Below are 22,508 nucleotides of genomic sequence, written 5' to 3' on the forward strand. Positions count from 1 at the left end.
GGCATGGGGTCCGGGAATGCCATTTGGATGTTAGAAGTTGGCTCAGTTTCCCCCCCTTTTCTTGAGTGCTCCTGGTCTGCTCCTGCAATTCCCTTTTCCTTCTCAAGAAATAGGGAGCCAGTCTGGTGGCTTTTGGCGCTATGGGGGGAATTGTTCGGGGCTCTGTTTCCTTGGTTGTCTTATTTGTGCTTATTGGGTTGTTTTGTACGATTGTGTCTATTCGTTTGTGAGTGTTAAACAGTGGGTAGAGACTCTGATCTTGCCAGCTCCTGCGAATCTTATTGCAGCCTTTACGCTTCCTTTGTCTTTTCCCCTTGCCGTTGATTGGGATGGTGAGGTATAATCTGCTTTGTCTACGGCTGAGGATTTTTGTTGGTCGATCATTGTGCTACCTGTGACCCGAATTGCCAGAGATGGAGACGTGGCCCTGTCTACGGCCGTCTTTCCCCTGAGTTTACCATCGTCTTGGCTTCGTTTGCAGGGCGTCTGGCATCTTCTCTGTTTCTTGAGGGGAGAGGCTTTGTACTTGTGATGTCTTTGATGTCCACCATCAAATTTGCCATCATCTCTGGAAGTGTGCTTAGTTTCTCAATTATTGGTGTGCAGTCGCATCCATGTCTCGGGTGATCGACATCCGCTTGGGCCCGTCTGATCAAGTTGTTTAGATTTGTGATTTTGTCATCTATGTTAGTGACATACACCGCCAATGTGTTCAGTAGGCTAATTTGAATGTCCATTTTATTTGCTTGCTAGGTCATGGCATCGGCTGACCTTTGTAAAATGTCCACAGCTGTGGCCCATGCCGTCTTCTGTTTCAAGTCCTCATTCTTCCTCTCATTTGGGACCGGTGATGGCCTGGGATGGTCGGAAGCGTCTTTGCCGTATGATGTGAGCATGTTTTCCCATTCTTTTGATTCTAAGAAGGAGAGATCTCTCTCCACAGCTTGAGGATCTTCCTCACCTAGAGGAGGCGTAACCCAGCCTTGCCCGAGGTTTAGGGACTGAGCTTGATCTCTTCCACCCGGCGAAGTGGGTGCTCTTGTGGTGCCAACGGTGTAGCAAAAGAGTCCGCTCTCCGGTCCATCACATCGATTGTTCTACCCTTTGTGGTGGGCTTTGTAGGTGGCTTGATGTGCTTGGGCATAGAGTTTCGACTAGCCTGGCAAGGAGATGTTTTTGTCCACAAAGTCTCTCCTCTCTAGGTCAGATATTGCTGTCATAGTTTGATTGCTCCATGCAGCCAAGACTGGAAGTGCAAAGTCGCTCATTGTCTCTAGGTGGGATAGTGCGGTTATGGTTTGATTGTTCCCTGCAGCCAAGACTGGGGGTGGGACCCCTAAGCTGCACAGTGTGGTTATGTTAGGGTCACCTCCCTCCTGTGATGGCTCTGCCTCAATAAGCTTGCGGATGTCCGTATCTTGATTGATTAGTCATATTGCTTAACTCTATTTTCTCGCCTGATCTGTCCTTACGGATATTCATTGTGGGACTAAGAGGAATAGGTAACCCAGTGGTCTCCGAATTGCTTGAGAAGACGGCTGCCCCTGCATCTTTCAGAAAGGCAAATTTTGTCGTTATTTTTGGTTGAAAACTAGATGGTTTATAGCCAACGGAGCCGGCTTCCTGTGTATATGAGTGGGAAGCACAAACTGATTTGCTTCCAGATGCGCTTGGTGACAGGTCAAGTAACTGGTCGGTGGTGGCATTGGATGTCTCTTTTTGTTTTGGGGGCCACACTCCTCTGCTTCCCTGAACGCATCCTTTGCTTGTCCTTTGCTTGTCCGGTTTCATTGCAGAAAGCCAGGGTTCCCCGTCTTGGGCCTTCTAGATGATTGTACAGCGTACTGGTTTTGGATGTGCCAAAACTCGCTAGATGCGGGAGAGATGAGGGTGACCGCGGAGATCGCTACTCATTTGCTTGCCATACCTGGCATTCACTGGACACTTAAAGAAGACTGCGCTCTCTTCTCTTTTTCTTTCTCCTACTGTCTGCTGCCTGCGCCCTAGCAGCTCCTGTCAACAGGGCTGTTCACCGGCTGTCTCTAGTTTTTGCTGGGTTTGCTGTCTTTACTATCAGTTTCTGCTTTTACTAAGTGCTTATATTCCTTTTTCTGCAGATCTACTCATATTGCCCTACAGTCCAAATTCCCGGTTGCCGCTGCCACTGCAACTGATAGTCTTGCTGATAAACTCTCACAGTTGCCTGAAAGCTCAGAGTCCCATGCTGTGCGCGTACATGCAGATAGTTAGTGCTATGGGTGAAAGATGTTTTGTGCTGTCAGCCGCTCTCAGCAGCTGTAGCTCGCCTTTTTTCCCTTTGCGAGTTTTAGGAAAGCTGTAGCAAGGTAGCTCACGAGGACTGTGAGCAGAGCTCAAGTCAGTCGCAGGACAGCAGACTGCGATGGCTCAAGCAATCGCACGCGGCTTCAAGCAGGCTTCAGTAGTAGCTGTGTGTGGGTGAGGGCAAGTGGGAGTGAGCAAGTGCGCAGAAAAAGGTGATCACAATGAGCACGAACGAGCGTTTGCCTTCTCCCGTGGTCTCGCTCGGGTTTTTAGCTCTAGCTCAAGCTCTGACTGACGGTTATCGATTTAACTAATTACACCAGTAGTCAGGTATCCAGTTTTCCTTCGGTGTGATCACGGCTCAACACCAAACTTCTCTGCTCTGCACAACTGAAAGGCTTCAACTCTCAGCACCTCCCCCTCCGAGGGAGTAAAGCAGTCCAAGAGGGGGCGGAAGTTTACCTTCAGAGCTTTCAGTGGCGGATCCGCTCTATCTCCGGCTTGTGCTCCGTTTGCCGGCTGCCAATCTCCAAGCCCGGGCTCCTGCTGTTGATGGCTCCAACCGGCCGTGGCTCCAGCACTAAAATGAAAACAAGCTCCTCTTCCTTACAGATGAGGCTCGTTAGCTCGACCGAGTTTCGAAAACCCTTCACAGCTTCTACCACGATCTTCAATGTGCTCCCGCTGCCTAGGAAACGCTGTTCGCGGACTCCGCAGCTCCGTGGCCACGCCCAACAACTCCTGCTGTTTGGAACGAAATGCTTGCGGCTTCTGTCGTGCTACAGAACGCTTGGCAGCCCGGGCCGCCAAGGTATGCTGCCCGCGGCCTCTGCCGTGCTGAAAGACATTGGCGGCCTCTGCCGCCCTGAACAGCTGTTCGCGTAGGAGGGCAACTCGTGGCTTTCTACTGCTCTCGGCAATGTTTTACAGCTCCTGCCGTGTTGGGAGGTTCTTGTGGCTCCCGTAGAAAGCACTCCAGGAGAAAGCACTCTCACTCGCAGCTCTGCCCCACACAAGTGAACTGTAGCAGCGGCGTTTGTCGTCACTGTCGATAGTCCTGGTTCCGGGATTCCAGTGAATGGTAGCACAATACATGTGAGACCCATGAAGTACCTATGCCCTGAGTACCTTAGTACCATATACTAGGGACACCAGTAGCCAATTGTAGAGGTACCAAAATACTTGCAATGTCAATTTAGGGGAGAAAGCACAGTTGCTGGGGTCCTGTTTAGCAGGATCCAAACAGACTAGGTCAAAAACATGCTGACACCAGGCAAAAAGTGGGGGTAACCATACTAGAAGGATCCTACCCTCCTACAGTATTGCTTGGGTATCTGTTCAAAGGTTAGGATTATGCAACTACATGTCTCTGATGAACAAGTTACTTACCTTCGGTAACGCATTATCTGGTAGAGACCATCTAGCTTCAGATTCCTTACCGATCCACCCATCTTCTCCGCTCTGCGGACAAGTTGATAATGGTCAGGGCTGATCTCTTTCAGGGCCCTAGTTTGGACACACCAATGTCAGTGCATTTCATGGCTCCTGGCGTTGAAACGTGTTAAAGGTAACTGACGTCAGCGTGCCGAGGTGGCACCTATAAAGGTGACCAAACTTAATTTCTGATGCAGATGACATTGCGCAGAGCTGATCAATGCCACCTTCCACCGTGCAGGGGTTCTGCTCACGCAACAATCTTCCGGATCCAGTCTGACGCCTGGGAAATTCAAAGATAAGTAATCTGCAGCTAGATATTGTCTCTATCAGATAATGCGATACCGAAGGTAAGTAACTTGTTCTTTAGATAGGACTAAGCATTTCAGAAACAGCAGTCAGCCGTTTCCTAATGATAGACCCCCTTCTCTTTACTGGGATGGCGTCTACAAAACAAGCTGTTTCTAAATGGATAATTTCCTCTACTATGTGTTAACAATAAGCCAACAACCCCTTTCTGTTAAAACCAAGACTAATTCCAGAAGTGGGATGGCAGCCACTGCTGCCTGGATTAAGAATGCCCCATTAAAAGATATTTGTAAAACAGCCACTTGGTAATCAATCCAAACATTCTTTAAACATTATTGTTTAGATGCTGATACTAGAGCAGACACTTTAGTTGGGCAAGCAGTATTAATAAACGTATTTGCTTAACATGGTGTCTTTGATTGTTAAAGTGGTACTAGTTAAACCTTTTCTTAGAGGGATGAGCTTGCTAATCCAGTCTACATTTAGGACTATCAGCGAGGATCCTATAATACCGAAGAAAATGTTACTTCCTGTCATAAACAACCCTCCCTCTTCTTCCAATGTCAATAATGGCTTTTATTAAAGGTCTATTTTCCAGTTATTGCTGAACCGTTCAAAAGAATTAAGGCTGTTAAGCAGACTGCCTGGACAAGGTATGTTGGGAGCTGAAAGCTGCTGGCTTCTTAAAGGGACAGTATGCCAGTTTTGACCTTACGCAATCTCCTCCTGGTAGGACCCTTTTACTTTCATTTATTCAGCTGCAATGGGGAAGTTTAAGGTAATCCAGTTTTGTGGGTTTTCACCTAGATGCTGCAATGTAGGTCCTTCCAAAATTAGTATAGTTAAGTAAATGCTACCTCTATTTTTTAATATTGAGTTGACACAAGTATTTGTCTTTTTTCAAAATGTCCACATCCACTATTTTTGTGTGTATGTGTATGTGTGTGTGTATATATATATATATATATATATATATGTATATATATATGTATATATATATATATGTATGTGTGTGTTTATGACTTCAGTGAGGATTCCTACAATGCAAAAACAGGATTACAGTAACAGTTTTTATTTTTTTACAAAATATTTCGGCTATAGCTCAGCAGCAGTGCTGCCGAGTTGCTCACTTCCGTTCTTAGCAAAGCATTGGGCATACATTCCTGCACAGCATTGGGCATACATTGCTCTTCCTCTAACCCCATATCCTCACATTCCTACTTGTCGCTTCCACCACAATAACTCTGGTGCTCTCCCCTCTCCTCTAGGGTCCCGGCAGCGGCATAATCAGGCCACCCTGTTATTTCTTTTTTGTTCTGCTTGTGCAGCTTTTTTCTATTTACAATCCACTCAAAAATGGCTATTTTTCATCTTTGAATTGTAAATTTAATTTGAAAACAAAAGCCATAATGGCTACAGGTTCGTTATAAGACCTGCAAGCGGGTGGTTACAGCACATACATGCACTGCTAGTCATCTTGGAATTCCTTTTCGAAGATTGTGACCATGCGTGTGATTGCTTAGTGACACGCTGTCGACCATCTTGGAACAGATTTTCTCAAAAAGCATATGTGCATTGTGACTGACCAGTGACTAATTTGATTTTTTTTTTTTAACTATGCTTTAAAACAAGCATTGGTAGAGACAGTAGCTTCGCACTCGCATTTTAAAAGGGTACCTATTGACTTTGCCAATAATTATTTTGAAAGTTAGCTTATTAACCCTTTGGGGTGTCATATTAAACACTGTCCTCGTCGAATTTTCTTAATACTTTTTAAAATCCCAAACCGTGAAATACTGTCGACATGAAGTCAGAATAGGCTCTGATGGAGAAGTAACTGGTTTGTTAATTTAAAACCAGAACTTCCACACCTAAAGCATACTTCTGTTGGCAGTTGACTGGGAGTATATTTTTCTGTTGTATGGAATTTCTATCACTGAACAGTGTTCTTTTCTCACATGTTCATTTCTTATGTGAATAGATTTAGTCAGGAATGTGTTTACCCGCACAGTTGTACAATTTAGATGTGAGATTCAGCTAGCCTGGTGTGGGAACTATTTACTTCAGTTTCTCTCCACAGAAAAAACATGCACTCACTATTTTAGTTATATAGTGTGTGGAAAAATAAATCTGAAAGGGACACACACAGTTTGTCTATCCTTTGCGTCTCTAAAAACCATACGGCTAAATGTTCCCAGAAAATGTCCACGGGATATTGAAAAACTGAGAGGAAGTGCATTGAGAGCTAAGGATTTATCCAAGAGAGCATCTTCAAAACCTGCTCCCGGCTGGTTCTCCGCCCACAAAAAGTCTATATGAATGCTTCCGCCATCTACAATACCTTTTAACAGTTTTGACTCTACCCCCTCTCCCTCAAAAAGGGCTTCATGAAAATAATTCTTTGAACGCTGATCTCACAATTTCCAGTGTGTAGATAAATATCAAAGTTAGACATAACCTTACCTGACAGACAGTGAGCTATTCATTTTCAATGAAGTAGCACTTTGCATTTTTGTGGGGTTTTTCTGAAGTTTGCCTCTGGCCACATACTTTTCTGTCTCAGTTTTACAATCGAAAATCAGGGTTTAAAAGTACTAGACTCACCACCAGGATCAATTTATCCTTGTAATTTTAAAATGAGTTGCAGTGGTTTCAAAATTAGTCTTTTTCAGTGAACTTTTCAAGACCTGCTCTTCTTGTTGATATTTCTACGCAGTATTTCTCGCACCATTTTCTCAAACTGAAGGGATAACCAGGCTGGAGCATAGAGATATTTTTTTGCCAAGCACAAAAATAACTTGAAAAAATAAAAGCGCCATACAGCTCCTACCTCATCTTCTCTTCCTACTTACCTCCTGACTTCCAAAGCCCCAGTCCTTCACTTCAAGTTTTCTTCTGGAGCTCTCTAAAGAACAGAATAACAAACCTTGCTTGAAGCAACCTTTGAGGTTGCACCATGGGGTTTCCCTCAAGGTGCCAGGCATGGCCTAATGCCAGGTCTTGCCCATTGAATGCTTGAAGCCCCAAATTGGCTTTTCTCCACATAGGTACCCTACAAAGGGATGACACTGTCTCACACAGTGGCCTTTCGGTTTACATATTGGGGCTTTGTAAATTATATCCTAATGGTCTTTTTCCTGGCATGGCACTTAGTAATATTAGGGCCTCTTATAAGGGTGTTAAACCTCAGACACCCTGGGGAGCATGATACTCGGCCCATCCAGAACCTCCCCTTGAAGGTCCATAGTTTGTTTTCAACCCTCTTCCAGAGCAGGCAAGGATGGAGTATCTATTTTGGGTCATCTTTCTGCATTTTACGGTAAGTGCCAAGTGAGCTCCTCAGCCTACCCCGCTAAAAGAGCTTTTAGGGCCTTGGCCTATTGCCTATGGTGCCTCTTTAGAGGCCAGGATTGAGCTTTTCATGTGGTAGTTCAGGGATTGACCTTGAAGCATCCTGACTGCACTAGTTGTCTCAAAGTTGCATGGTAAAGTGTTCCAGTGGCACCTTTCATTACTATGTGCCAGTATTGGACAAAGGCAATTGTCTAAGTGCTGGTCTTTTGCTAGGGTATCCTTTGAAGCTTACACTAGACTTGATTCCACCGATCTCCTAGAGAGGTTATTTGCACCTGGGGCTATTTGTTGGGAGATTCATGCACAAGGTTTTTCTCTTTGATGTACTATTTTAGTTTGAGGCCACATTTACACTTCACCATTCCTGAACCATCTGGTTGCTGTGACTCTTGGACTTTACAAAGGACATTGTTTCCTCTTCTCGGTATCTATGTAGGCCACACAGGTTGTATGTTAATGCTGACTGTAAACCACCTGGTCCCAAGTTGTCTTGTACTAGGACTATTGGAATAGCTCAGCTAATGATCCACCTATCACAAAATAATTAACTACAAGGTCTTAATTTGGTGCAATGTAAGTAAGTAAGTAAGTAAAATATCTTTATTCGATTGTTTGCATATAACAATCATAAAAGTACATATCATAAACATTAGTCATAAGGTACAGTTTGTGCGAAAAATAAAATATATTACCACATCAACATGAGCACAAGCGGAAATTTCAAATTTATAGTTTAAAAACAGTAAAAAATACAATGTAAAAAAGAAGAATCATATCGGGAACAGCGTTGATTAACCTTCCATGCTTTTCCTGTGTTTAAGTGCAAGTTTCAAAAAACTACATAAGAACAGGGTGCTGTCGCTATTTAGCATTTGAAGGTAATAAAGTGCTGGTCTGTATTGTACAAAATGGAGCCGTTGTAGTAAAGGTTTTAAAAACAATTTACGAGGGACTATATAATATGAGCAGAAAAATAAAAAGTGAGCCAGATCTTGTGGAGACTTATTGTCGCAGCCACAAGCTGGCAACACTTGGCCCCTGTGTGCCCCACTTGGTACAGCTAGCAAAAGGTGGAACATGTCAAATCGAAACCTTGTGAGCAAAAAGCGTTCGTGTCCCGACAAGGGCCAGACTAGGTAGGGTTCTATATGGAGGGTCGTTTTGGTGAGAGCATGTAATCTCACACTGTTTTTCGCATACTCTCTTTCCTCCCTTGCTAAGTACCTAGTTGTCATAAAGGTATTCTTCACGTAAATAACATCAGATTTGGTTATTTTCTCTGGGACTAGAAAGAGGTCAGGCCGGCCTAGTTCAGAGAGGCATCTTTTAATATATTTTAACCACGGGATCTTGTACTTCCCTTCCCACTCTAAAGCCTCTTGCAGGATGTTTCTAGTAAGGGGTATATCTGGATTTAGCCAACTGTTTAGCCAGCATAGCAGGGGGTTTACCGCAATCCTATCACTTAGATAAGGCATACCTGGTTCTGTGTGGACAGAGAAGTTTGCCGCACCCCTAGGGAGCCTTAGAACTTGCTTTAGAAAGTTGTTTTCAATGACCTCAAGGGCGTCTATGGATTCAGAACCCCATATTTCACTCCCATAGCATGCGACTGCAATGCTTTTGGCTTGGTATAACTTCAGAACAGCGGCCACTGGGCTATTTCCCATTTTCTTAGCAAAGTCCATTATACCTGCATTTACGCGCACTATCTCGCCCTTTTTCTTTTGTATTGCAGGTGCCCAGGTTAGTTTGTGGTCAAAAAGGACACCAAGATACGAAAAAGTCCTAGTTGTCGGTATTTTTTCGTTGTTAACAGAATGGGGGTAACTTTTTTTGGGGCCTGAGCCGGTCATCATGGTGAAAGATTTCGAGTTATTAATGCTCAGGCCACGGGAATTCATAAATACAAAAAAAGAATCAAGCAGAGTTTGGAGGCCGATCGCTGTTCTAGAGATTAGGACGGCGTCGTCAGCATATAGCAAGACGGGCACGCCCTTCCTCCCTATGTAGGGGTAGTCTGCGCCGGTTTTTAGAAGGTGTTCCTCCAGGTCGTTAATATAAAGATTAAAAAGAAACGGGGCTAGGATGCACCCTTGTCTAACCCCGCGGTTTATCCTGAAGTCCCTAGTTACTTTCATATCCTGCGTGAAGCGAACATTTGCTCTGGTGTCCGAATGTAAAGCTGATAAAAAATTTATGAGATTTTGCTCCACACCCATTTTTTGCATGACCTCCCAGAGCCTACCTCTGTCGACACAGTCGAAGGCGGATGATAAATCCATAAAGGCCATGTGGATAGACCCTTTTCTGGCCAGGGTGTATTTGCCGTTTATTAGATACAGGTTCAGACATTGCGCTATCGTGGAATGACCTGGTCTAAACCCGTATTGGATGGGTGACAGAATGTTTTTTTCCTTGGCCCAGAGTACTAGCCTATTTAAAATAATACCCCCCACCACCTTGGCAATTGAGTTGATCAATGATATTGGCCTGTAACATGTTACACTTCTACGATCCCCTTTCTTAAATACAGGCACTATGGTCGAGGACCCCCATGATTTCGGGCAACCTTTGGAGATCCCAGCATTTATTACTGCGGTGAGGACTGGTGCCCATAGCTGAGTATCTGATTTAAAGAGGTCAGGGGGAAGACCATCAGGGCCTGGTGCTTTGTTGCTAGTCAGACCCTGGATACCCTTTACTACCTCCCCCACTGTAAAACACAATAATTCTTCGTCAGGGGTATTAAAATCAATGTCTGCTTGTGCATCGTCACTTTGGAAGATTGTTCTGAAATGAGTTAGCCACTCATCCTCGGGTATGTTTGTCCCGATCACAGAGTTACTGGGGTCGTCGAACAGGGGCTGATTTATAATCTTCCAAAACTTAGAGCTATTACCCAGAATTGCTGGATCACTCAGGGAATCCCAGATGCTTGCCTTCACTTCTTTCTTTCGGGCTGCTAGAGATGTCTTGTAGATGTTTCTCAGTTCTTTTACAAGAATGGGATCTCTGGGGTTGGCCTTTAGTGCTTTTTTTAAATTTCGTCCGGCCTTTGAGCAAGCTTGGTCAAACCATTTCGGGTGGGGTTCATGATGTCCCTTCGCTGGTATAGATAACAGTTCACCAATTCTGTCTACCACAACTGAGAAGGCAGTTAAGGTCACTTCAGGTAAGGTGGTGGAGGAGGCACATAGTGCGAGTTCTTTACCACAGCTGTTATTAATTGAATTATACAGGGTAACACTGTCGACTTTTGACCACTTCAAACGGCGATTTCCATTTATTGGCTTTAAACGGCCACAATCTTTCCTGGGCTTTCGAAGTTCGAAGATACCTCCTCTAATTTTCATGGAGATGGGATTATGGTCGCTGAACAAGCTTGTTTGAATTTCAAAGTCAAATACTAGATCAACGAGATCTCTTGAGAGGAGAATGTGATCTATATAAGTGCCGTTTCTAGGACCTTTGTACGTGGGGACGTCAAAAATGTAAGAATCCTCTGATATAGACATTGCAACTGTCAGGTTCCTGTCATCAGTTAGGTTGTTAACATAGGTACCTCGTGGCGAATGATCAAAGTGGAAACCAGATCTATTATTGCATCCTAAAAGTCCAATTGGTGTTTCTGCAGGGTTACCACATGGATGCGTGTTAAGGTCTCCAGCAATGATGATGCTGCGGGGCAGACTTGATGCTTTAACTTTAAGGAAGTTATGTAGATGGAGAATGTTGCACTCCCTATTTGATGATACAGCATTATAGAAGTTAATGAGGGTCAATGCCCTTTTGCCCCTCCTGAGTACCAGAGTTTGGATGTGTCTGTTGTTAGATTCCCTGTTAGAGACCTGACAGATGAGTGCAAGGCTAACGTAAACTGCCAAGCCCCCCTTTGATCTACCACTGTTCGATGGAGTTGCCGGTAGGAAGAAGCTTTGGAAGCCTTCGATGTGTACATTTACGTCTTCCAACCATGTTTCTTGAAAACACAAGATGGTATAGTCTTTTATGTGTGATACCCATGTTGGATCCTTTGCCTTGGAGGCCAGGCCTGCAACGTTCCAGGACAAACGTTTTATGGGGCATGGTGATGTAACATTTGGGCTTACTTCCTGGGCGTTGGTTATAGGTGGGGGTGTCACTTGTTTCCCTTGATCAGTTATCGTGTCTGCTTGTGTATCAGTGCTGGATAGAGAGTTTACGACACCGGCAATGCCGCAGTGGACTTGAGTAGGCGGATGTGAGGGACTAAGCTCATGTAGGGGCAGTGTGCTCTCTGTCTGGATTGCTAAGGACGCTGCCTCGTGGATTACATCTGACCCTTGAGTAGAAATATTTGTACACTCTAGTATAGTACTCACTGGATTATTGGGAGCTGTTTCCATACTTAAAAACTCTGAGTATGTGGGAAGGGGGATTAGGGGTACAGTATGTCAATCGATCTCGTCCAGATATTCTGGGGCGTAAAGCGTGTCATATCTGTTTGAGACAGGGACCCCATAGTGCATGTTTAACTGTTGTGGATGTGGATAATGCTGAAACTGTGAGCGGGGTAGAAACTCCCTTCTCTCCTGATGGTTTGTACGATGTCTATTTTGCCTGTTAGGCCATGGGGGTTCATTTCTCTGGTTAATGTAGTCCAGCGGGGTAGGCGGTTCATACAGCCATGGGGTTTCCCTAGCTAGATGATACGCCGTTTGCTCAGGCGGCCCCCCCTGTCCATAGGTTAAATGTGGTTGTTTTACATTGTGACCGGGATTATTGGAGGGGTAAAAATAGCTTAGATCCATTGTACGGATCAGGCTGTTGGTCACGCCACTTTTCCAGCTGTTCACAAAACTAGCTGCGCGACTATCACCGAAGGTTACCACGATGCAGCCACCCTCAGTTGATTTGAATCTGGTGCCCACCCAGTCTACTCTTTTCACATGTGAGATATGGCCAAATATGTGTTGTGGAATCGGTCTATGATTTGTCAGCCAGTGGCTGACCTTATTTTTTAGTTCCGCGTGAGATTCTGTTTTCTCCTCCGGTAATTTAGGAACCCCAATCATAACGCTGGTATAAGGACTGGATTCAGGGGGGAGGTTTATGTGGGGAGGTCTTTTAAGTGCCACTGGTTTTGGCAGTTTATCCCCTGTTTGCAATATAGGGATACTCAAATGTGTTGTTTTAGTTTGACTCGTTTGTTCTAGGTGGGTTTGTACTAGTTTGGCTGGGGAACTTTCGGCGGCCCATTCACTATCCTCAGTTTCATTGTCTGTTGGGTTTTGGGCATTTGTCAGGGTAATGGCCACTATGGGAGGAGGGTTAGACACCGTGTCTAGATTTTTTCTCGGCTTAGAGTGGGGAGTTTTATCCAGGCAAGCTGTCAGGGTGTGGTTATTTGCAGTGTTGTGGGTAGTTTGCTTTGTCCTTACTGCTTTATTATGACTTGAGGCAAGTGAGCTGCGAGCTGGTACAAAGGTGGAAGTGTTTTTTGGTGCGTTCAATGTTTTGAGTAAAGTGGAAGTTGCATCGTTTTGGGCCCTTTCAAATTTCCCTAGAGCCTTCTCGATGTTAATGACTCTCTCACTAATGGGCTTCAGGAGAGTCTTGAGTAGGGCTTCTAGTTGACCCAGGAGTAGCTTGTTATTTGTCAGTATATTGTCTGACTGATCTGAGTGGGCAGTGGTCATATCTGTGGGGCCTGTCTGCTGCTTGCTCAGGGACGGCCCTAGCTCCTGACTGGTTAAAGGGGAACAAAGATTTACTGCTATGGGTGTTGGGTTAGCCAGTCTAAAAGTGGACCAAATATCTTTGGCTAAATGATGTTTTTTGGCCTTTAAACGAGGTATTTTTTTAACTATAGTTGTTTTTGTTTTGTTTCGCAGTCTGCAGGACCTATTTGTAGTTTTTGGCCCTGATCTCTTAGCCGGGGGAGGTTCTATACCTGTAGGTGCAGTAAATGTTAAACCTGCCGAGGTTAAAGACCCAGGATCTGAGTGGTCTATGGACGGCAAGCATGAATTAGTTCCGTTATTGCTAGGCACTATAAGGCTATTGTCCCTGCTGCTGCCTAGGGAGGGAATAGTCAGGGCAGTTGAGGTGTTGTCTCTTGTTTGGGGACTTGGAAGCCCTGTGAAGGACAACATTAAGATTGATTCTTGTGAATTCATTGTATTATCTTTAGAATTAACGTTTTCGGTGGTATGAAGAGAAAGATCCGGGAAACACAAGTCTGGCGTTAGAGATAGTCGTCTTTCAGTGTCCTGGATAGCGTCAGCCACCACACTGATTGTTTTCTGTAACATTAAGTCAATAGCGGTTATTGTAGGAAGAGGGGTTTTAGGAGCACTTATTGTTCTTGTTACAGATCTAGTGGCCACGGGGGTCTTTCTAGTTTTGGACATCTTCACGTTGTTTTCCAAAGTATAACAGTAATAAGAGGCTCCCCTTTGGTACGCAGCGGGTAGAGAGCAAGGGGTGTTAGGGTACCTTAACGTAGATGAAAGGGGAATGGCCCGTCCCGGACTCCTCGGTCCCCGGAGGGCCACAGAGGGCCCGCCCTTTGCCCGGGCTTAGCCCGGCGCTGCCCCGCGCGCTCCCGCGACGCGGATGTTGAAGGCTGTTTTTAAGCGCCTCCTGGCGCGCTCCGCCTCGACGCGACTTCCGGTCGCGGAGGCTGCTGGGAAATGTAGTCTTTCCCTCACCCCCACTCGGCGGCAGCACAGTTGTTGCGAGGCTGCGGCGGGGGGGGAGGTACTCGACATTGGAGCTGCGGCAAGGTCGGCGGAAATGGTGGTGCTCCTGGGAGGGCTCCGCTGTCAGGGATGGCGATTCAGCTCCTGGTGAGTTGTGTGGCGATTTGACTGTTACCCAGTGCTTTGGTGGTTGAAGGCTGCTTTTAAGCGCCTCCTGGCGCGCTCCGCCTCGACGCGACTTCCGGTCGCGGAGGCTGCTGGGAAATGTAGTCTTTCCCTCACCCCCACTCGGCGGCAGCACAGTTGTTGCGAGGCTGCGGCGGGGGGGGAGGTACTCGACAGTGGAGCTGCGGCAAGGTCGGCGGAAATGGTGGTGCTCCTGGGAGGGCTCCGCTGTCAGGGATGGCGATTCAGCTCCTGGTGAGTTGTGTGGCGATTTGACTGTTACAATGGTGCAATGTTATTCCAAAGCGTTTAATTTATTTTACCTTGATTTCGTGCATATTCAAAAATCCATACTCCATAAACCATACCGTGCTCAACACAGCATTTAAACTCAAATTTTTTTTTTGCATCTGATGCTTCTTTTAGAGCCTTTTTGCACAATCATAGGCCTTGGAAGTAGTGCATGCTTCTTACCCTTAAGGTCTCTTTGCTGGTTTCTCAAAAGAGTGACTCAAGTGACTTTTTTTTAGGGATTTTCCTGAGGAATCCCGGGTTTTGGTTCCTCTACCTATGAAGCTAGACAGTCGCGCTTTTTGGATCTTAGTCTGTTCTATCTTAAGTTGCGTCTTTGTTTATTGTATGATTGCTCCCCTTTCCATGTCCCTTTAAGTTGCTTTGTAACTGCTTCACTTGTGATTGCTTGTCTGTTTTGTATTCTTGTTCTGTGCTGTATTCATGACCATAAGCATCAGCTCGCTATTTTGCATGTTTAGCGATTGCCTGTTAAAAATCTTTCTTTCATGAGCGGTTATATTTCCTGACTTTTCCTTGTGAGCACCATGATACTATTACTTTTCTTTCCCATCTGTATTATGTAGAGAAAAATGTTGTTGATATATATTACTTGATTATCTTTCTGACGTTTCTTTGCCTTGTATATTGCATAAAGCTGGGGTTTAGTGTTCGAAGATCTTTTTTTTCCAAGTAATATATTCAAAGAAAAATCTAGGTATTAAGCCGGAAAGTTGGAGCTAGCAGACTAAACATCTGTCTACATTCTTTGCTTACTTGTGCCAGAGATGAGCGCCAAGACTCTCCAATTTAAGTCCTCCTTTACACCCAAGATTGCTCTGGTAGCTAAAAGGAATGAACATAATGGTGATTTGTTGCTCATTTATGTCTTCATTGGATTGTACATTCATTGAAACAGTGATTTTGTTTTTGTGTAAGTGGTCATGAAATGTCCAAATATATGGTCAAAATTACTGACATTTAAGTGTTAAAGTTCTGACATCCAACATCTTTAGCTTTTGCTTTAATGTATTCATTGTGTTTTCTTCCCTTTATGTAGGCACATGACAAACATGAAAGCATGCTGAAATCCTTGAATAAGAGGCAGTCCCTGGTGGCACTAGAAGATTGTATAGAAATGTTTACCACCATGGAGACACTCGGGGAGCATGACCCCTGGTAAGTCATCTTAGTGCAAGAGTTACCTTTAAATTTACAGAGGCTCTAATTGTTTACTCAAGAAACGTTGTATCTGTCACAGATTCACATGCTTGAAACGTTCCCCGGTGTCAATGTCATAGTCCCTCAGTAACTTTTTTTCTGATAAAATCTTCTAACCTCAGAGTCCTCACTTTTGGAATACTTGTTTAGGCGGAAGACTAGATCGCATAGTTTTCAGCAGTACCCCTGCGTGCCAGCATGTGTGTGAATATCAGTTCTTTCCTTTTTACAGCAACAGACACGGAGCTACCCCTCGTCTCATTGAGACACTAAATTGCACTATTTTTTAGTGGGCAAGGGAATTATGTCTCCTCTCAAGTCTACAGGGTTTCAACCCTGTGGGGAATGTCTGACTGACCCACATGTGGTGCGCCTGTTGTGTCTGGGGTCGGACCACCATTTGAAGGCCTGCAGTGACCGAATCTTAATGCACCTCCAGGCCATTCAAGATCAGGAAGATAAGCACTTCATATCGAAGGACCGCAAGACATCCTGCTGGGATTTGGAAAATCCCAAAAAGCTCTTGAAGTATAAGCAGGACTTGACCCCGTCCCACCCATCAGTCTCCAAAGAAGGCACGAGGGGTTCATCGTGGCTCCAAGTTGCACTCCAAAAGTTGGTTTCCAGTCCTGTTAGCAAAACGGCAGCAAATCAAGAAATTCTACAATGCCATGCTGCACCTTTTTGAAACATTATTGCACTTTTGGCGCGGCTACAGAACCCCAGGAGCATAGAGGCCTCCCATCTGGGTTTCTAACAGCGGATCCCCACACTGCTCTAGTTGGGCCCTCTAGATCCACTCGGGACAGACTTCAGTACTGGTTTCCTTCCTGGCAATACAACTTAAGCAGAAGCGATCCTCCAGTTAACTATCCTTATTCAAGTACAGACATAAACAACTAAGCTTTCACAGGGAACTATAGGTACAGGGATGAGAACAAGACAAAGCCTCACAGACTTATTCGCAAAAGCCTGCATGCTTCTTGGCCACTCTCTGCATCACTGAAGACCGTCATCCTCATATTAAAAGTACAGAGAAGTCCGAACCCAAAGGATATCCTTGATCAAGAAGCGAAGCTCTGCTTCGCGACACACTGCAAGCCTCCATGGCTGTGACCAGTCCAAGTTGAGGGGATGGTCCCGAAGTAGTTCTTGCGGCACATCTTTCTCACTGTTGGAGTCTTTGGCTAAGTCAAAGAAGAAGCTCTGAGCGAACTCCTTCTCGACCTCAGCCGAGGCTGTGCTCCAAGCCAGTCGGGGCACAGCTTTTTGCCATCCTTCCGAATCTGCCTCTACTGCGCAGCCGTGTACAAACACTACACCAAATCTGTATGCTTTAAACATCACTCTTCCTTCCTGATACAGTAAGTGGGAATGCTTTGACACGTGAGTACGCAGCAGTATGCTGACCTGCCGACCGAGTAGTGGAGTGGTCAGAGGGAGAGGTTGAGCCACATTACTGGATCCAGAACTATTGGCCGCTGACTCCAGACCCCCTCTTTTTAGCCAAGCCTGCTGTCTGTCTGACATATTCTGTATTTGCTTATCAAGCTGCAGTAGACGGCTTCATGTAGTAATCTGCGAGGAGTCGCTGTACGGAGATGGTGTTAGCAGTACAGTTCTAGTTGAAACGCTCACGGACAAGGTAAAAGGCTGTATTTTGCACCAGTGCTGCCCTGCTTATATTTGGCTATTTTCCTTCTCTTTGTCACCCACCAGGTGTGGATTACTGCCGCGGCAGTGGGTGGCCATGGGGGTTAGTTGCCGGAGGCATAGAAGGTTGGGCACAGACTGACGACCTATATGCTGGTGCCCCTTGTTCCTGGGGTTCCTCCCAGGCCCCAGCCTGAGCGCATCAAGGAGTTTGCTAGGATTCGCTCCAAAGTGTAACATGCATTGAGTTACAGCACCTGATATTGGCGATTCAGGTTAATTCCAGGAAGGCTGCCAATGCTAGGCTCCACAAACGTCCCTGCGCCAAAAAAGTCAAAGGAGCCTTCAAGGAGGAGGACTAATAGAGCACAAGTATAACATAGGCAACACTTTTGGAGGCCTCAAAATAGGGCAGTTAACAAAATAATTTTTATAAAATATTCCGTCTAAAATCACTCAGAGACTTCACAATTTAATTTTCTGTAGAAAACAATGGTGTTACATCCACGGAAAGTAAAACTTCTAAAAAGCTGATGGTGAGATTCTCCAAGTTTATGGTTGAGGTTGCCCAAGAAAACGGCCTAGCTGCAAGTGGCAGATAGCTTTTCTTCTGAACATAAAGGATAAAAACTGCAAGGCTCACTTAGCACTTTTCATTGATGATTCATGTGCCAACAAGGGGTGTGGTTTTAAAATTAATTGATATAAGATGTCCAAGTCTTACGGATACCTTAACGCTGCTATAGCTCTTAGTGTCTGAGCACTGTTGCTGTTAGGCTTAATTATATTTTAATATGCAATTTTAATATAGATTTATCTTTATATTGCCAAATTAACAAATGGAACGCTACTGTTTCAATCTATTTATTTTTTTTAATTCACTATCAAATAAGCCAGTCTCCCCTTCTGGTCCTACCATGGAGGAAAGTGCATCTCTTGCGGTAGGTATCAGGAGCACTGCAGGGGTCCTTGACATGTAGCTCTGGACCATGGCAGCTCAAATAAACATCCTTATGGACGTACTTCAGCCTTGCCAGGCACCTGATAAGCCCTTTAAGATGAGGCTCTTACAGATGATCACTTGGGCAAAACCATGTTCTAATATTCCAGTCAACAGACATCGCTTGTTGCCACATACCAGTTCCAGGTGATCTTGAATTTCTCACGAAGCCTCCAAGGCCAGAGAGATTGGCCAAACTATTGAAAATGGCAGATATGCAGCAGAATTTATTATCCAATCGGGCCTGGATAAAACAGATTTCTCAGGTCAGACAATTGACAGGAGTGTGGTGTTTCGGCGCCATACCTGAATGTTGTCTATAGTCTTGTCAGGGGTTGTAGAGGCATCTTTGATGGATGTGCCATTTGATGGAGCTTACCTCTTTGAGAAGGCAGATAGGCCCTAGAGTGTTTCAAAGAGTCAAGCCACAGCTTGTTCTTTGAGCCCTTCTACACCCCCAATCATTTTAGCTTTTTCAAGAATATGTCAGGGGTATGGCATATCGGCCATGCCGGATTCAACTGGCACACCAACCCTCCCAGCCTTTTGTGGTTGGGGCCATAGATCCCAGAGACATCCCCCCGGACAACAGGGCCAACTCAGTCACCGTCTTCCTTGGCAATAGTTTCAAAACCACTTTGTGTAATTTTCGGCACGCTGCCACCCTGTGTGGCAATAGCCACCATTAACCTTCAGGGTGGCAAGACATTACTTCCAACAAATGGGTCCTCCCTTTTCTTTCTACCATGTCACACCTTCGACCTCCATTAGGACATGTCTGTTTTGCAGCAGAAGTGTAGGTCCTTTTGGCCAAAGGGGCCAGAAAGAAGGTTCTAAAGACAGAGCAGGAACTGGTTGTTACTCCCTCTACTTTTGAATGGAAGCCTTTATCCTAATTTAGATCTTCAGTCTCTCTATGCTTTCCTGCAAAAGGTCATATTCAAGCTACTCAAGCTAGCCCAGGTTCTATCTGACCTGTATTCTGGCAATTGGATGGTGCTAGCGTTGAACCTGCAGGATGCTTAATCCCATATCCCTTTCCTGCAGACCCACAGATGTTATCTGCATTTCACAGTGAGCCAGGAACATTTTAAGTTTGCAGTGCTTTCCTTTTGCCTACCCTGTGCCCCTCGGATGTTCATGAAAGTGACGGTGGTGGTTGCAGCACATCTTCGGGGATTCGGTGTTCCAGTCTTTACCTACTTTGACAATTGACTGTTAAAGGCGCACTCACCTCAGGCAGTCGTAGGTCACCCCTGATGGTGATGAGCCTTCTAGCATTGTTGGGGTTTGCTGTCATGTCTAAGTCAAATCGGACTCTTCTGAATTAGCCATTCGTGAAACAGTGCTTTATTTCATGCCTCTCATCTCCCCCACCCGCACAGCGGACAGTCCAGGATATTCAGGCTGTGATCTCAGTGTTTCACCCTCTATCCTGGATTTAAGTGAGGCTAACTGAGGCTACTTGGACTGTGGCTTCCTGCATTGTGCTGATTGAACACGCCAGATGGCATGTGCAGGCACTACAATGGTGTTTGAAGTCCCAATGAGCACATGCCCAGGGGAACCTATCTGGTACCATCCAGATTTAGCAGGAGACTGCAAAAGATTTGCAGTGGTCGCACTGTTTCTGGTGAATACCTCTAACAACAGATTCCTTAGTTTTAGAATATCCCCAGGCGCAGGTCTGGATCTGGAAGATTTTTCAGCATAGACCCTCTCTGCCAAGAGGTTGTGTCAAACTGCTCCAAGTCAACTCCGCTTTGCCACAGAAGTGACTACCAGTGAATATATGTAGGTGTCACCTAAGCACTCTGACGTTGGTTTCTTTATTTTTGCACCTACAGGGAGCCAGAGCTCAATCCTATTATTTCTCATTAGTTGATTTGTTTTTTCTTCCACATTTTCAGTTGCGCAAAGGAATAAGTTCCCTCCTAAAACTAAAGGTATTTAAATCTTGTAGGGGCGGCCTCAAGCAAATGTTTGTGACGAATCACAATGAGGTGTGCCTCTGGTGTTGCACATGTGTAGTGTGTACTGATGAAACCGAAGGTGTTCCAGACCCTGAAGCCAAGCTATATGTCACTGAACATTGACAGAAGTAGCTCAAAGGCTATTCCCACTTGAAGTCAAGGACTAAGACCCACTTTGGGGGTCTGTCCCACAATAGATCTTTGTCACGATGTAAGTCGAAGTAAAAAAAAGCGCATGAAGTTAAAGACTGCCTCATCCAAGCATTGCCACTCTATCTGAGAAGTCAAAAGAACGTCATGGTGCTCCCATGTCTTGCTTTCATTTCCCTAAGGAACTAATGCAGCAGCTGATTTCAATGCACACTGAAGTACCAAACCATAAGTGATGCTGCAACAAATTGAGGCATTCAAAGAGACCATGCTTTACATTTTCAGCACTTTACCAGCTAACTCTTGCACACCTTGGGGCCGATGAATCCACAGAGGTGTCCAGCTGAGGTACCTCCAATGGGTCTGCCTTCAGCACAGGCTATGCCTCATTAAGTCCCTTGGGGTTCAGCTCAGAGTCAATTTTACACCTGGAACCACATCTATGACTGCTGCCTGGCGTGTTGATGCCGGCCCAGACACCACTAACTGACGTCGAGCACATTGTCCTGTTAGACTCCAAAGGTAATATCGATCTTGGCAAGGAATGTGTGTAAGTTCAGTTGCTATGCAACTAGCCCCCGTTCCCTCTGACTCAGACAAGACACTACTTTTGCCTAGAGGCTGGCCTCTAGTATTCTATCAAACCTTTATATCAGACTGTGACCGAAGCCAAGAAGGTTTTGATTATATTCGAGACAGCCTACAATATGACCACATCGACCTTCCCCAACCCCCAATTCTTCCATAGAATAGTCCGCTTCCTTTATCATGGTATTCGAAAAGGAAGCCGAAGTGCTATATTTACAAAAATCTTCAGTCAAAGTAAAGACGGATGCCCTCACAGACAGGTTCTCTGGTTTGCAGACTAACTGGCCCTTTTATGGGCACTTGGCCCAAACCGTGCTCTTGTCCACCAGTGAACCGACAAGTATCATGTCACCATAGGCCAGCTCCCTGGTGATCTCGCCTTTCTCGTGCACCATCTTACTCCTGAGAGCGTGGTGGTAGTTGCATCACCTGCAGAGTTACCCCTAATTCCTTCCATACAACTCTGCTGGATAGAGAATAGAAAAGAATGTCAGATTCCTCACTTTTAAAATAGATACCAAATTAGTACCTTCTAAAGGCAGATACTCTAGGGCGTGAACTCTGATCAAAAAGACCTGCAGGATCGAAGGAGCAATGAGTCTTTTCAGTTGAACCTTGCTAGCAAGGCAGTAGTGCTTTGTGAACATGTGCACCAATGCCCATGTCGCAGGTTGGCAGTTATCAGGATAGGCACTCCTCGTCCCAGCGTAATGGTAGCTGCCTAAGCCCTGGTTAAATGGTGACTCGGTCCTTCCGGGGGCTGTTTATTGGCCAGTGCATAGCCAGCGGTAATGTGAGGACTAGCCACCTCCGCAATATCCTTTAGTGCACAGTCTTACCCTTCTTTGTCCCAGAGCACCCCACAAAAAGCTTATAGTTTACAGGATAGTCCATGATCTGATTGATGTAAAAGTTCAAAGCTCTTATGATATTCAACTGATGAAGTCTCTCCTTTTCTATGCAGTAACGTGGGGGAAAGAACGTTGAGAGCATGATGGATTATCCAATGTGAAAAGGAATCATGACTTTCGACAAGCAGGCCGCCCGAGTCTTCAACACCAGTTTTTTGGAAAAGAGGTGGTATAGTGCTTCTGCACCAACAGTGCCTGAGCTTACTCGTGCAACAAACTAAAATGGTTTCAATGAGGGATATAGTCTTTAAAGCTTGAAGAACGATTGAGCAGCTGTGCATCGGCTCAAAGGTCTACAACATTAGAAATGTCAAGTTAAAGCCCCGCTGTGGTATCACAAATTTGGTGGAAGGGAACATGCGTGTCAATCCCCTAATGAACTTAATCACAACAAGTGATTTAAATAAGGACTGCTGGACTTCTAACTATAAAGAGACTCAAAGGACTGACAGCCTTTTATTTTTGCAGTTTTATATAGCACGATCGGACA

General features: G+C 45.2%; 1 protein-coding gene across 1 annotated transcript in view; it reads left to right on the forward strand.

Annotated features, from left to right (window-relative positions):
- USP4 (ubiquitin specific peptidase 4) overlaps positions 1 to 22,508 on the forward strand; it is an 824,148-nt gene that overhangs the window by 686,359 nt on the left and 115,281 nt on the right. Inside the window, exon 18 of the mRNA XM_086938769.1 lies at positions 15,583 to 15,701. Coding sequence (XP_086794895.1) covers positions 15,583 to 15,701 — 119 coding nt within the window. The remainder of the gene's footprint in view (positions 1 to 15,582; positions 15,702 to 22,508) is intronic.

Source organism: Lissotriton vulgaris, chromosome 9 (genome assembly GCF_964263255.1).
Source record: "Lissotriton vulgaris chromosome 9, aLisVul1.2, whole genome shotgun sequence".
Taxonomy (NCBI): Eukaryota; Metazoa; Chordata; class Amphibia; order Caudata; family Salamandridae; genus Lissotriton; species Lissotriton vulgaris.